This window comes from Halyomorpha halys, unplaced genomic scaffold (genome assembly GCF_000696795.3).
Source record: "Halyomorpha halys isolate HHAL.00 unplaced genomic scaffold, Hhal_1.1 Scaffold415.1, whole genome shotgun sequence".
NCBI lineage: Eukaryota > Metazoa > Arthropoda > Insecta > Hemiptera > Pentatomidae > Halyomorpha > Halyomorpha halys.
Genome location: NW_027106189.1, coordinates 14612 through 30462, shown reverse-complemented (window position 1 = coordinate 30462; position 15851 = coordinate 14612). Strand labels below are relative to the sequence as shown.

At 31.6% G+C, this 15851-nt stretch overlaps 1 protein-coding gene across 1 annotated transcript in view; it reads right to left on the bottom strand.

Annotated features, from left to right (window-relative positions):
* Positions 1–15851, bottom strand: part of LOC106682461 (dynein axonemal heavy chain 7) — a gene marked incomplete at its 5' end in the record, with an annotated part of 70992 nt that overhangs the window by 43975 nt on the left and 11166 nt on the right. Inside the window, 6 exon segments of the mRNA XM_014423327.3 lie at positions 7997–8143; positions 11424–11629; positions 13350–13503; positions 13778–13970; positions 14723–14934; positions 15632–15811. Of these exon segments, the coding sequence (XP_014278813.3) occupies positions 7997–8143; positions 11424–11629; positions 13350–13503; positions 13778–13970; positions 14723–14934; positions 15632–15811 (1092 nt within the window).

The window sequence follows — 15851 nt, the reverse complement described above, 5'->3', positions numbered from 1 at the left end:
TCTTCCAGACCTCCCTGTCCCTAGCAGCTCTCCACCAGAGAGATCCTGCCATCCTCTTGAACATACCACTCCATCTTTTCTTTTGCTCCTCTATCCGTGAATGATATTAACTGACCCAGATAAATATATTCTTCAACATATGCCAACTTATGGTTGTTAATTTCATACTCCTCTTTTACGCCATTTGTCATAAGTTTCGTCTTTTGGTAGTTCAGATAAAGACAAACCTCTTCACACAATGCCAGAAGCCGCTTCATCATTTCTCTCAGTTGTTCCATGCCTTTTGCAAAGAGCACAATATCATCTGCAAAACGTAGGTTGCTAAGCCATTTTCCATTTATTTTGATGTCTACTTCTTTCCATCCAAGACGCCAGAACACCATCTCCAACACAAGAACAAACAAAATTAGGGATACCGGATCACCCTGCCGCACACCCCTCTCAATATCAAAGCTTTGCCCTCAAGTCAGTCAATCAGTCAATTATTTTTTCAAAATAAAAGATACTTCTTCCATTATTGGTGGAACTTCCCCTAAATTTTTGGCCATCTTTCCTTCTTCTCTTATATCTAAAGTTTCTCTGTTACTTTTATAAATTTTTTTGGAATATTTTGTGGCTACTCTGCTTATATTTTCCCTATTGGTTATGACCTCCCTTCTATTGTTTTCCAGAGCAACCATCGATTGTTTGCCTTTGGACAGTTCTTTTTGTAGACCTGCTCTCTGCTAAAATGTTTTCTATAATATTTATATTGTGTTTTTCCAGATCTTCTTTTGTACTTTTCCTAATTTGATTACTTATGGCCATGAGATCTTTACTTTAGCTTTCCGAAGTATCACTTCTTTCTTTTATCCTTTTGTGAATAATAAAAAGTTTTTTAGTATCCTAGGATAGTTTACATTTTTTATTTCTAATGAAGCTGGGAACCTGTGTAATTGTATCATCAATAGCTTTAGAGATGAGGTTATGTTTTTCCTATACATTAAAGGGAGTATTTTCTTCTCTACATGTTTGACTGTTCTCAATATATTTTGAGAAATCTGTACAGAATTTTTCTATTTGGGTTTGTTTTGAAGAATGATATTTTTTTTTTTCACTTTAAATGGTCTCTTTTCCTTGAACCTTTCAACATTTAACTCCGCTCTTAGCAGCCTTTGGTCTGTGTTAAAATTGAAACTGTTTATGATCTCTAGATTTTTTACTAAATTGATTTGATTAGTATGAAAATAGTCTAGCTCAAACTTGTGGCCTTTGGGTGAACACCATGTCCATTTTGCCTTTACCCTTTTTTTAAAGAATGAGTTGACAATTTTCAAACGTTGACTAGAGCAAAAGTTTATTATTCGGTAGCCACCTTCATTCCTTTCACCAAATCCCCAGTCTCCCATAACTTGGTCTTCACCATCTAGTTTGAATCCAGTTCTGCCACTGAAATCTCCCATCACAACAATCCAATTGTTTTTTCTTTTAAATCTAGACACTAATAAACTCAATTGTTCATAGAATTTTTCCTTTGCTTCTGTTGAGTCTTCCATTGTAGGGGCATGTAATTGTACAATAGTTATGTGTTTAATAGGAGTTATTTGTAATTTTAACACGGCTATTCTATAACTTATTTCTTTAAATTCTATTATTTCATTTTTAAATTTTCTCGAAACTAAAAATCCTATTCCATAGATTCCATTTTGAGATGCTGTATGCATGAAAATATTTCCTGAACTCTGTTCTAGAATTAAAGAGTATTTTCTCTAACCACCACCAGAGCAATAACATCCCATTTGATGTCATAAAGAGCATGATTTAACTCCTCCAACCTCTTTTCTCTTAACAATGTCCGAACGTTTAATGAACAAACCTTGAGAATGCTTTTGTCTTCACCATGAATCATTGGGTATTTTTTCAGCTATGAACTGGTCCCGGGTGGTTCTCTTTTATTCATTTCTTTAGTTACTTCTTTATGAGTCACAAAGAATTTGTCCAAACTTATAGACCTATGGTGAATTTTGTTATTTTTCAATCTTTTTCCTTTAGACATTGGCTCTGGTTTATTGCATACATTTTTTGCCATTTCTTCTTTGTCTTCCTCTTCACTTCTTTCCCTTTTTTTCTTGAAAGTTTCTTGAGACTGTAACTGTTCTAGTGAGAAAATTTGATCATTTATGAGAAGTTTGTCATATCTCAAGCTCACCTTATTTCCTTTTTCCCAGTGATTTTTCATAAATGGGAACAGTTCTTTTCTGATATTTCTTACAGATTTCGGCATATCATCTTTGATTTTAATTGTTTTAAAGTTGTTAGATTTCACCAATTTAAATTTGTTTTTCATTATATCTTTTTTCAAAAATAATGAGTTTAGTTTAACGATTACCGGGCCACTTTTATTTTTAGGGTTGATTTTCCTTATTTCTGTTACGTCATATGGTCGAAAGTTTGGTATAATATACTTCAGTATTTCCATAATCATGTTATTCATTTCAGAAATATTTTCCCTGTCTAAGCCAAATATTATTATATTTCGCTTTCGATTTAAATTTTTCTCTCTTTCTCTAAAATTTTGAATGCCCGTTGTAAATTCATTAAACTTTGATTTTATATCTCTTATTTCCTCTTCTTCGTTTTTCATATTTTCATCTAGTTTCATTTCTAGACCTGATATTTTTTTCTATTAATATATTGAATTTTTCTTCTATGGTTGTCATGATGGTATATGGTATATAGAAGATATATTTGATATAATACAATAATCGATAATTTTTTTACATACTATACACGTAGTTATCGACGAGTTATAGACAAGCCAATTGAAGTGAGAGCGGATGCCAGGTGGGGAGTAGGCAGAGCTAGGTCTGGTGGGGCACTATCATAAATAAAACATACTAAAAACCATCTATATATAAAAAATAACTTCATAAAAAAAGAGGATATTACAATATGTTGTTTCTTTAAGTTTGATTGTACGGCAATTCTCTCAATTATTGTTTTTTGGGAGTTTTAAGGGAAGAAGAAAATAAAAAAAAATATTTTTTTTTTTTTTTTTAAACTGACAATGCACAATGCAGACTCAATTGACGAGAAAGAGTTTATTCCTCCTGATAAATTGATTATTTTTGGTAACATTTTGACGATTAATTTGAATACAGAAATAGAAATGTCAGTTGAAAATAAAAATAAAACACAATATATAAAGTTCCCATAAAAAATAGATCCTCAGTAGATATAATCAGCTAAAACTCATTGCTTCACTTATATGAGGAGAGACTGGGGTCTATGTTTTTGTTGAGAATAGATCAACAGAATGGGTTGGAATAGTAGAATACACCCAATGACGGTAGGTAAATTATTAAATGACACTTATCCAGCAATATTCAGTAATATTCTGTCTATTACCAGGTGGTGTCACAACAGAATAAAAGTTGAAACATAATTAGAATTGTACGTGAACACATTGGTCAATTTGGAAATTCCAAAAGCCAAAAATTTTCTAGTGTATATACCTCGTTTTTTGTTTGAAAGAAAAGGTATAATTAGGGGCATAGATATTAATCTATCAGAAGAAGACATATTGAATCACAAAAAATTTATACTTCAAATCCCTAAAAGTTATCGGAGCCAGGTAAAAAACCAAGATACAAAAGAATATGAATTTAAACCAATGGGTACAGTTCTAATCAATTTTAGAAGTCAGTTTCTCCCTAATTATATTATTATTCACCACATAAGATGTGAAATATGCAGGTACATTCAAACAGTCATACAGTGTCAAAATTGTTTTTTCTATGGACACATGATCACTCAGTGTAAAGTACTTCAAAGGATACCCAGATGTTTGGATTTTTTTTGTTGTTTTTTTCCTATGCCACAGAAAGTGGGCTATTACGCCATTTTTTCCTCTTGCAGTCCAATACAATTTTACTCTTCCTCTTAGCTGGTCCGCATCTTGCTCAACATCTTCTAGACCAATACACGTTAAAAGATGGTCTCCATCCATGTCTCCCATGTTGCATAGAGGACATTTCGGGGAATCTACGATGCCAATTCGATGGAGGTGTTTTTGGAGCAGATCATGTCCTGTTACTAGCCGGAACCAAGCCACTCTCTCAGCTCTGCTAAGATTGCCGGGAATTCATTTATTCTTATGCAGTAGGCTCTCCCACTTCTTTCCTTCCCCTTGAACTTTGCGTCTAGCACTTGTTTTGTCCTTACAATAAGAGCTTATAAGTGATTTTACTGTTCTGTAGGAAAGTGGTAGAACAGGCTGGTTCTCTGCACAACCGAGCTTAGCCAACTTCCATCTATATTTCATTACCATCTATACCAACTTGGCCTGGTATCCACTGCAGAGCTACAACCCTTCCTCTTTTCTTCATGATAGCAACCATGTTTCTGCACTTTTCTTCTGTGGGTGACCCTGCGGCACCTGGTGTTGTTAATTTTTGTACTACGGCTTGGGAGTCGCTGAAGATTACAGTGTTGTCATTGCATTCAATAGATGTTTGGATTGTGGTGAAAAACACTTGAAGAAAGGAGGACACTCTTCTACTATACTTTATCGATATGGAAGTAAAAGATTTTTTAGAAGGCAAATCATATAGTTGGGCCATTTTAAGGCCAATGCCAGAAAACTTCCCAACTTTAGAACAGGTTAACAATCAAGTATTTCAAAAAATAAATCCATCAGTTAAAACTAAAATTATTGTAAACAAAAGACTTTGGGCATCAAATCCAGATAAACAACCCAAATCGACCCTACTGAATAAATTTTAAGAGATTAATAATATTTAAACAGTACTTTTGTACCCTTCAAATCCGTTACCTTAAAATACAAACATTCCAAAACTTAAACTGTTACCAGGTTAGGTATGGAAAACTGAATAAAGTTAATAAAATTTCAGAAGCTATATATTCTATTATACTTTCAACTTTAACTAAGTAAAATTTAACCATCTCAGAAGAAGAAATTAGGAACATGATTAAAGAAAGAGTAGAAAGCTTATTAATAAAATATCAATCAATTAGCCTTCAACTTAACTATTTTCATCATTTTTATAGAACAATATGATCAGTTTCTTAATTAAAAAAACATTTCTATTCCTAAATCATTCAAATGGAATGTAAGATCTGCAATAGTTAATAAAAATAGTTTAGAATATTTTCTTTTTACAAATAATATTGATATTGCCATAGTATCAAAAACCTGGTTTAAGTTTAACAAATATGTGATACAATATCATAAGGAAAGATAGAGATGATAGCTGGAGCGGAGTTGCCATTTTGATCAGGAATAAATATACCTTTTCACATTTTTTTAAAATTTTCAAAGCATAGATAAATATGGATGTAGTAACCACTAAATTGTTGATTTCCCAATTTAATTTTGTCTTGAGACACAAATACTCACCATTATCAGTGAGGCTGTAATTTTCGTGATAAATGGGCAATGAATTAATATCTGTAGTAGAAAACTCAAAATTAGTACTGTTGAATGATGGGTCTGTTACATATGTAAAACTATTAACCTTGTTACAAATGACAAATGGTGTGAAGGATTTAAGGTCACTATAGCTCCTCTATTAGCCATTTTTTGAAATATTTTAAATACTGCTGATAGTGAAGAGTTCTCTGAAGAATATTTTCAACTAACGAAAAAGATTACTCTGGAAGAACTTACAAATTCTTTAAAAAAAATACCCCAAATACAGCTCCAGGACTAGACAATGTTCACTATATAATGTTAAATAAGTTTCCTATGAAAATATTCTTATTACAAAATTTTAAATGATGTTAGGCAATCTAATATAATACCTAACTCATAGAAGGAGTTCTGTGTTGTACTAATCTTGAAACCAGATAAGTATCCGAATAAGACTACCTCATACAGACTGATCTCATTAAGCTCGTGTGTAATAAAGACATTTGAAAGGATGATAAACCACCGAATGGAATGGTGGTGGTTAGAAACTTGAAATAAATTACCTGATTTTTTTACTTACATTAAAAATGCATACCTCAGAAAGTCTCTTACGATTTGCCGATGATGTATTTTTATATGTATCCCCCAAAGGATATTAATAAGTGTGTCGAGTTAATGGACAAAACAGTAGGGAGTTTAAGAAGATCAGAGTTAGACACGAGAATGACAATTTCTGCTTCCAAACCTGTTATATGCCTGTTCAGTAGAGAACACGCATTTCCATCTAATGACCAATTTCGTTTTGCAAGGTTTCTCTTCCCAAGCATTCATATGAGATTTTTAGGGAATTATTTTAGCAGAAAACTAAATCGGAATCAGTACATTCAGGAAATCACAAAATGGACCAAGAAAAAATCTAGTATTTTATAAAATGATTAGCAATAGTAGTAATGGGGATTAGATTCTAATATATCTTTGTTATGTTAAAGGAGCATGATAAGATCAATATTCGAATTATGGAGGCACAACTTACGGCGAGGCTCCAAATACACATTTGTGTAAGTTAGATGTAATTAATTATAAGAGCATAAGAATTTGTTTAGGTGCTCCTAATTCCACCAGATGCCTTATTAAATGAAGCTAGTGATTCACCTATAAAACTCAGAAGACAACTACTAACAGACAGAACCTTTTTTAAAACATATGTTAACAATCAGAAATGTTACAATAAAATAGTAAACCTTTGAACACTCATCTTAAGTAAGCCCTTTTAGCAGAAAAATAAATATACTCCAACTGTTTATAAGTTTTATAAAATACTATCAATCATTATGTGATGTATATTCAACTAAAAGACTTTCTCAATATAAATTACATTATGAAATGCTATTGCAAAAATTTAATATACAAATAGAAGTCAGTAAAAATGCATTGTCTCATTCATTTATAGCCACTACTAATATGGCCTTGCTTGTTGACAAATAGCCACTACACCTTTTGAAAACTGTGGTTCTCACAAGCAAACAAAGGGAAAGATATCGTAAAAACTTATAACAGACTCAGGGCAAATCATGGAATTAGCAATAACTACCTGCATAAAAGAGGCTTAACTGAAACTTTTCAATACAAAAATTGTTGTAGTAACTAGATCCTAACTAGAACAAAAAACAATGGGAAATATTGTTCAAAGAATTAGATACAAATCAAAATATTATTGATGATAGTATATTAAAAATAACAGACTATACAAAAATATGTTACATCCATAAATATTTGAAATCTATGAAGAAAAATGTATAATAGATGTAGTTATGATACAGTATATTAGTAAAACAGATATATTTAATTTAATAAATAATGGCAGTAACAAAGGGATTAGGGAAACTGTCCATCAGAGATTTCATAGAATATAATTAATTAATATACGGCTGTATGGAATAAACCAATGCCACTCACACTAGAAAAAAATTGAGCAAAGAAATCAAGAGGGTACATCAGCCAATAGTTAGGTGGAAGAGCATACCAGTGGGAAATAGGCATTATAGTTTCAGGAATAGAACTGGAACTGTAAATCTCTCAATAATACCATCTGAGTATGCCTTGTCATCAAGAATCATTTGTTTTCAATAACATAAACTATCTTCTTAATTTTCAAATTGTGAAAGTTGGAGAGTAAGAAATCATACGAGCAGATTAGCAGGTGTGATGCTTCATTACTTATCGATATCATCTGTTTGATTAACAATCAAATGGATGATACCATGGTTTTTAAACAAAGTGACTAGGAACTACAGCTTTTATAGGCTTTGGAATCAGCTTGACATGGTCAATGCAGCTCTTAGACAGGTTTAGTGGGAACATGATAGGCCTATTAAAATGTTATAAATAATGGTCAGGAGAATGTCTCTTATTTCTTTATTGTATTTAAAAAAAAAATATCCACAAAAACCTTAATATTCCATATGTAGCAGTTTAAGTCAAAACATACATACATACCAAGTGACATACCAAGTCTAATTACAAATTCACTAGTTAGTAGCCTATTAAATCAATATATTCACAGTAAAACAGATATTTAAAACTCACTGCATAGTTGCTGTAGTAAATACAAAGGAATACAAAATTCTGTCCTTGTTAAACAATGATGTTACTACACTTCGGAATAATGTTAATTTAAATGTTGTTTCCAATTCACTCAGGAATTCTTGAACTGTTTCATATGTTTCAACTAACCTGAAAATGAGATTTAACAATATTATTAATTTTTAAAATAATAACAATAATTAAAAATCATACAATAAAGAGAAACACAATTAACAGCTTATAATGATTTATTTTCTTATTTTTTTTTTTTTTTGGACTTATTAATTTTGTAACTTACGCTTCAACAATAGTGATATTTATACCTTGTGTTTTGGGATTATAGAAATGATGAAAATCCAAAGATCAAAAGAAAATCACTAATTGAATCTGTTTCATGTCCTGATTGGTAATGTAAAAGAAATACATATTTTCTTTTATTAAAAAAAAGGAATTAAAATTTATAATTGCCTAAAAGTCAAAATCTTAGAACAAAAATTCAATGTTTTCTATGCATATATTAATCACTTTTTTGGACTTTTCAGGAATACTGTGTCCCCCTCCTCAGCACATTACAATTCACTGTTGGTTTTAAAAACAGTACATCTACGTTTCTTTCATTCTTTCATAATTTATTAAGTAATAAGAATAAGATATCTGTGATATAAAATTTTATATTAAATCAACCTTGCTCAGTACATACTATTGTGCAATACCATTAAATAATACTACCTAATTATTTTATCATAAAAATGGTTATTAGCCTCAAGTGATAGATAATAACTGTAAAATAAAAATAATTATCATTAGGTTGTAGCAAGTTTTTAAAGTTGTATATAAACCATTAATACAGTTTGTAATTTTAGCATCAAAATTTCACACCATATATATATATATATTGTGCAATTTTCAATGCATCTTTTATTGCTCTGCAGATTCGGTTCTCCCTGAGACTAGGCTGGGACCATATAGTCACGATATTGCTGCTGCCGTATTTTCCATGCTCTATCTGAAGATGGAGTGAAGGCTATTGAAATAGCCCTGAAATTCTGGTTTTCCATATGATTTGGCGAAGTTTATCATTAATAATTTCATCAATATCTTCCATCTCTGTTGATCTTTCCACAGATGAATTTTCATCTTCATATGTTTCTCCGCTGTTTTCTGATTTTTCTGGTTGTTGTTCTTCTCCCAGAGTCCACTCTCTCAAGAACTGTCTAATATGTCCAGATGATTCTCCCTGATTATCCTTGATTACATTGAGCTTAAGAGCCAATCTACAACTACATTGTCCTTACCAGGCTTGTATGTGATGTCTGTATTATGTTAGTTGAGAATCTCCTTCCATCTGGTATCCTGCCTTTAGGTCCAATGTATTAAAAATCTTTGCACCCCATAATCTATCTAGATTATCTGCAAATCCCGGGATAGGGTATTTTTCATCAAATCTATTGAGTTAACGGTGATCGATAACTATCTAGTAATAATCGATTACCATTTTCGTGTGGGCCACTCTACTTGGACTGTTGGACTACAATGGACTGTTATAGGGCTAAGTACTGTTAACTATTATCCCTTGCTTCTGTAAACTTTCTATTTCTTCCCTAACATGTTTTCAAAATGCCTGGGGTATTGCCTCTCTTTCACATTGCTATTGCATATTAGGTATTGCTTCTCTCGCGTCACCCTATCCTGCTTCAATGTGATTTTGTGCACCGTTCTTCCTGTAGCTCCCAGTACTTCCCCTTCTTTGAAAAAAATATTATCATATTTGTTCAATATTGCCTCTTTCAAATTCTCCCTCTGGTTAATCACACCAACTCTCCCTATACCGTCATCCACGACTTTTTGACAACTGTGCCTCTTCCCTCCAATTCTATTATCCCACTGACCTTCACTATTTTTTATCTTCGCTCCCACCTTTTCTAAAAGATTGCAACCAATGATTCTCTGGTAGTCTTGGGGGCATTTTTCCCATTACATGGACTGTTACCTTCCCTCCCTTAGCCCCCCAGTAACCCAATTAAATTCCTGGTTCCCCTTCAACGCTGCAGGGCCCACCCAGAGTGATCAACTGACAGTTATATATTCTGACCTGTAGTTCCCTCTCTCCGCCACTCAATTTCTCAAGGGCCTCTTGGCAGACGATCCCAGAGTCCACCAGACAGCCTACTCTTCCCCTCACTCATATAACAGGCAAACCCCCGGGCTCTCCTCTCACATGATGGTTCTCCAACATGTGGTCGCCCCTTTGTGGTTACACTCCTCAGAACTCTCCTTTTATTCTAGCTGTTTCTCCAGTTCTTCTCCAAGTCCTTCTCTTGTCTTACTGACCGTTATCTCGCCAAGAGTCTCCTGCTTCATTTTCTGTCTCCAAGGTCTCGGACAATTCTGTGGCCTTGCTCACGGATCCGTTCGTCCTGTGAGAAATTTTCCTCTACCGTAATCTCTGTATGTTGATCTCCATGGGTTCAGGCTGATTCTGCTCCCTCCGCCGATGCATGTAGGGACACTGTGGGGCTATATGTCCCTCTGGCCCATATTCAAAACATTGGGTATGGGAGCATTGGGCTACCAACCGACTTTACCACAACCATGGCATTGGCAGTCTTCTCGGCGGCCATTACTCCTTCGTTTTCCATGACTAGATCTTCTTTCTACGTTTCCTGTCTTCTCCTATGGATTGTCTCAATATTCCCTTTTCCGCCATGATGGCGGATTAATCCTGGGACACTGGTCCATTCTGATTCCTCTATCTCCATCCAGGACTCTTTCTGTTAGGTGCTAGCATCAATTAATTCCTGCACGCACTGTGCAAATGAGTGTTCACTTGGCAGTCCTTCCTTCTTGCCTATCTCCTTTGCCAGTTGGACTTTTAAATTGTTGCCAAAAATCCCATCCGGCCATGCTCTTCTTCTACATCCAACACTTCTCTATCTGTTAAACCGTGCCAGGATAACACTAGCATACTGTCTGCTGGACTGATGAATTTTAAATGTTGGAAGATTGTATGAATGAGAGAGGGATTTAAAAGGTATGAGCTTCTGAGTTTTAAGTAGTTTTAGTACCAGAGTTGGGCCTATTTGTATTGCCCAATATGAACATTAATTGTATTCACAAATATGATTTATATTTGATATAATATGATAAATTTTCTTTGTTTCTACTGATTGAAGAATTTCTCCCCTTCATGAATATATAAACCCTTTTTACAAGATATATACAACAATTTGACAGGAAATAAAACACTACAAAAAAATTTTCAAGGAATCAGTAATTATACTTAAATATCCTAAATCATAAAGAATAATCCCGTCCCAAGTGCCATTGCATAAAAGTATTCCTTAACCACACTCAACTACATATTAAATTGAATATTAAATTGAAAAACTATGACTTTATAAAACTGAATATAAAATTATAAATCACTTACAGCTTTCGTACTACAGTCTCATAAATTGTAATGAACCATTCTAGTGAGAACTGGTACATAGGGTCAACCTGAGGTAAGTCAACAATAGTGTAGTAGAGGAAGGAACTTCGATGTGCAATTGGTCTGTATAAACTCTTCAGGGATTCTATATCATTTCTTGCTACTGTTGATTCTTGTTCTTTAATGGCAATTTCTTCGGCAGTGGTCTGCAAATATTCAGTATTATTATTAAGGATATAAATTATTAATAATTGAGTGAATTCTCGGGACCTCCGAGAAATAAATATTAAATGTCCTAGGAGGAATCAAACCCACAATGTTCTGAACCTGCATTCTGGGATCCATGCCCAAACGTGTATGGCTGTCATGCCACAATATTCATCTAACTTTCTTAAAATTTATAATACATTAAGTAAAGATTTTTTTAAAGTTTATTTTTATTATACTAAAATGTTGTACTTGCAATATATGAAAAATATAATTTAAAATATTCTTACCAGATATTAACATTAAACATGTTATTCTCTAAGATGGTTTATAAACAAATTGGTAATTTAATTTATTATTTATATAATTAAAATGATAAATATATAATTGTAATTTATAATGTTAGACTTACTAATTACTTTTTAAACTAAGAACACAATAATTTGTAATTCCAAGGCTTTCATGTCAATAAAACTCATGTTTAAATTTCAAATTAAAATAAGATTAAAATATCTTCAAATGCTAATAACTTGAAAATATTCAAAACTATTATGATTTTTTTTTTAAACAAATAACTAAAATAACATTACAGGGATTGGTAACCTTGTTGAAACAGGAAACCACATACTAACATTAAATATTTTTCAAAATTGAAAATATAACAAACTTCTCATTTTGTTCTTTACAACCTAGAAGTAACACTACAACTGCAGAATTCAATGTAAAAATTTAAAGTCAATACAAATCAATAACAAAGTAAATTATGATTGAAATTAAACTTGTGCAATAACAAGAAACACTAAAAGATTTATAATAAAATAAAATAAAAAAAAAAAGAAAATAAAGTAGCAACAAGCATCCTACTAGAAAATAACATTAACTATTTATAAAAGGACAAACTAATTATTACAAAAATCAATAATATAACCACACTTTATTGAAGTAAACTAGTCATTTTTTCAGATGAAAACAAAAACAGTTATTACCAAGAGATCTTCTAAAACCTTGCATGAATATTTCTGACAATCACATGAAATGAGTTAAAAATTAAATTTCATTTTGATAACAGTCTATCTAAGAAATAGTGAAGTTCTTGTTATATCTAAGTTTATGCAAGGCTCAAATACTAGTGACTTGTTGGTGAAACTCACCAAAATTACAGGATTTTTACCAAAACGTATTTATGGTAAACTTTCTATTATAGATCCAATTATTATTACAAAATCTAAGCTATTTTAGATAACCCAAATAACAAAAGGATACTACTGACAGTACACGATTGGCCCAAAAATACAAATGCCCGGAATTCATTATTTCTTAATCTAATTAAAATCATAACATGTACCCAAAGAAGCGAATTTCATAATGTAAATTTTTTTTAAATATAGAGTTAACAATTAAAAATTTAGGAGTTACCATAGACCACAACTTTAGATAAAAAATACCCATCAATATGCTGCAACAAAAACTAATATAATTGATAAACTTTGACAGCCATTAAATGTATAAGAGGCTTGAAATCAAAAACTCTTTGAAATAAAAAGTATTTTAATAAGGATTCGTTGTTCCAATATTGTTAAATGCCATATTAAATACTGCCCTAATTAGGAAATCAATTCACAAATATTTGTTAACAAACACCAAGGTTGTTAATATAAGGACAACTGCTAGATTTAAAAGTAAATGCATAAAAACATTTGTGTACTGTTAAAACATTACCTTTGAACGTTCCAAAATGATAATAGTATCTGGGTGAGTTAGAAGGTCTTTCCTCTGCAAACAAGTCAAAATATCCATTTCACACCTCTCTAATAATGCTTTATTCTTTGCTCCTTCCGTAATCAAATTTTTCCGTTTAGCATCCAATTCAGGACTGAAAAAAAATGTTAGGTGGAGGTCAACTTTAAATATATATTTTAGTATAATGTAAAATCTGGAAACATGTTTTTTTATAAATAACACATTAATTTAAGGACCAGTCCCAAGTTTGGTATTATAAATGGGTACTTCCTGGTTTTTATTTATTTTATTTTTGGAATGCTCTAAAAAACTTCTTTATGTTCATTTTACAGTTATACTACAAGGTATACATAAAGTTTTAGTTATTGGTAGACTACTGTTATTTTTGTAAAAACAGCTTAGCTTACTGTTTCATGGCAATGATTGTGCTAAGAATTTGATCAGTTAGTCCTTCAATAGTTAGAGTGAAATTAATCACAGTTAACTGATTATAAACTTCAGGCATGAAATTGGGGTTCATTAACTTGGTAGTAACATAGAATCGGAAATTCTTGTGTACTAATACAACATTATCACCCAGAGCAATGAATCTGATCCTCCCTGAAATAAAAATGTAATGTAAATATAACATTAGTAAATATGTGTAATTAAATGTTATGCTTATTTATCTTTTTTAAATGACAGTCAGATAGGCCAAATACTGCTATAATAAATAAGCAGAAAAAGTTGAAATTAAGATGATTTTATATTTGCTCCAAAAAGAAAATGAAGAGGTAAATTGCTGAACACATATTGCTAGCAAAATACTCAAACTAAAACAAAAAATTACTGAATGAGACAACTAAAAGAGCAAATAAACCTATAGCTCTAGTAAAAGAACACAAATAGAATTACAATGGATGATAGGTTAAAGTGGTATTCTAAGCAACAAATAATTTGATTGATTATCTAAAATAGCTTCAAACAACAGATTGCTTGTGAATAACCTTGATGGTATACAGGAATTCTCCATACTTATGTCATGTTCTATTTCTTATATAGTTATTTAACACACTTTGACCATAATTGACGACAAATTATCATCATGTTGGGGTAGCTTAGGAGCAATTATTGACAATTATAAGCTGTCATCAAGGGAGGTCACTTTTCTAGTTTCTGTTCTGTATTCAGCTGCCTTTAAGCATGTTTATACTCCTTCAAATTTTGTTTATTATCAAATTTATTCTTTGAAATATATAAATTTATTTACTTACGTAAACCAGTGGAAAACTAATTGATACAAGTTTTGAAAAAAAATACTAGTGATACTCATTGTACAAATGCCAGGAAAAAATGTGCATATTTTTGCTTACCTTCATCAAAAAACTGTTGCTTTATTAATGGATCTAATGCTCCATCAATAGTTTCCCCAATATCTTCAAGCAATAAGGTCTTCCCGTCTTGCAAGGCCCGTTCAACCAAAGGCATGTAGTTTCTGGACAGTCTTATGATGATCAGGTTATCTGCATAAGTTTTTTTAATCCATTTATTAGCCTGGGATTGTGGGTCAATTAGTAAACAGTACCTGAAATTAAAACATTAATAAGAAGGATCCACTTTAGTACATAAACACCTATGTAGGTTAGTAACATAAGTATGGTAGTATTGACAAACTGGTCGTTTGAGTATCTCTGGAAAGTATGTTATTATTGAGACATTAGTTATTTCTTTAAAACCTTATTGTCTTCAATTATCAACTATGAAATAAATAACTTGCCAAACAACAACTGTGGATCATAGTCTCCAAAGGGATTAATGAGTATTAGAAAATCTCCAATAGATTTTTCTATTCCTCATTTCAAAAAAAAAAAAAAAAAAAAAAAAAGGCCAACCACATAAACAAAAATGTAAGTATTCACTAAAGGAAAATATTTTTGTTTCATTAATTATAGAGTGAAAGTGTGTATAACCCTTAATCCAGGACCAACCCTCAATATATCTGTTACTTTAAGGAGCTAGTTAAACCATTGTTTAAGATTCTAATATGGAAATAATAAATAAAGAAGCAGTAATATGATTTACACAGATAAATTATTGTCTTTTAATAAATGAATTTATATACATATCTAAATCTGGAAGGTTAAAGTTAACCATATCACAGAAAAATCTGGATTAATTTACAAAACATATTAATTTTTAAACTACATTATTTTATTAAAAATTAAATTGAATACAATAAATTTGCAAAACCCAATTAACTATGAAAAATTTCCATTACTTACTTTAGTGTTGAGTTTACTATAACTGCATTATCAACTGAAAATGGATCATTTGGTAACCCATTCATTACCCATCTCATAATGACTAGTTCTGAACTCAGAATCTGGCTGAAATTGAAGTCATCTGAAAAAGGCATCTGTAGGTCTGACAATTTTGTCTTCCAGTTAGTAATCAAACCTTCCCTGTAACATTTTTATCTCTTAATCAATATGTATATATATA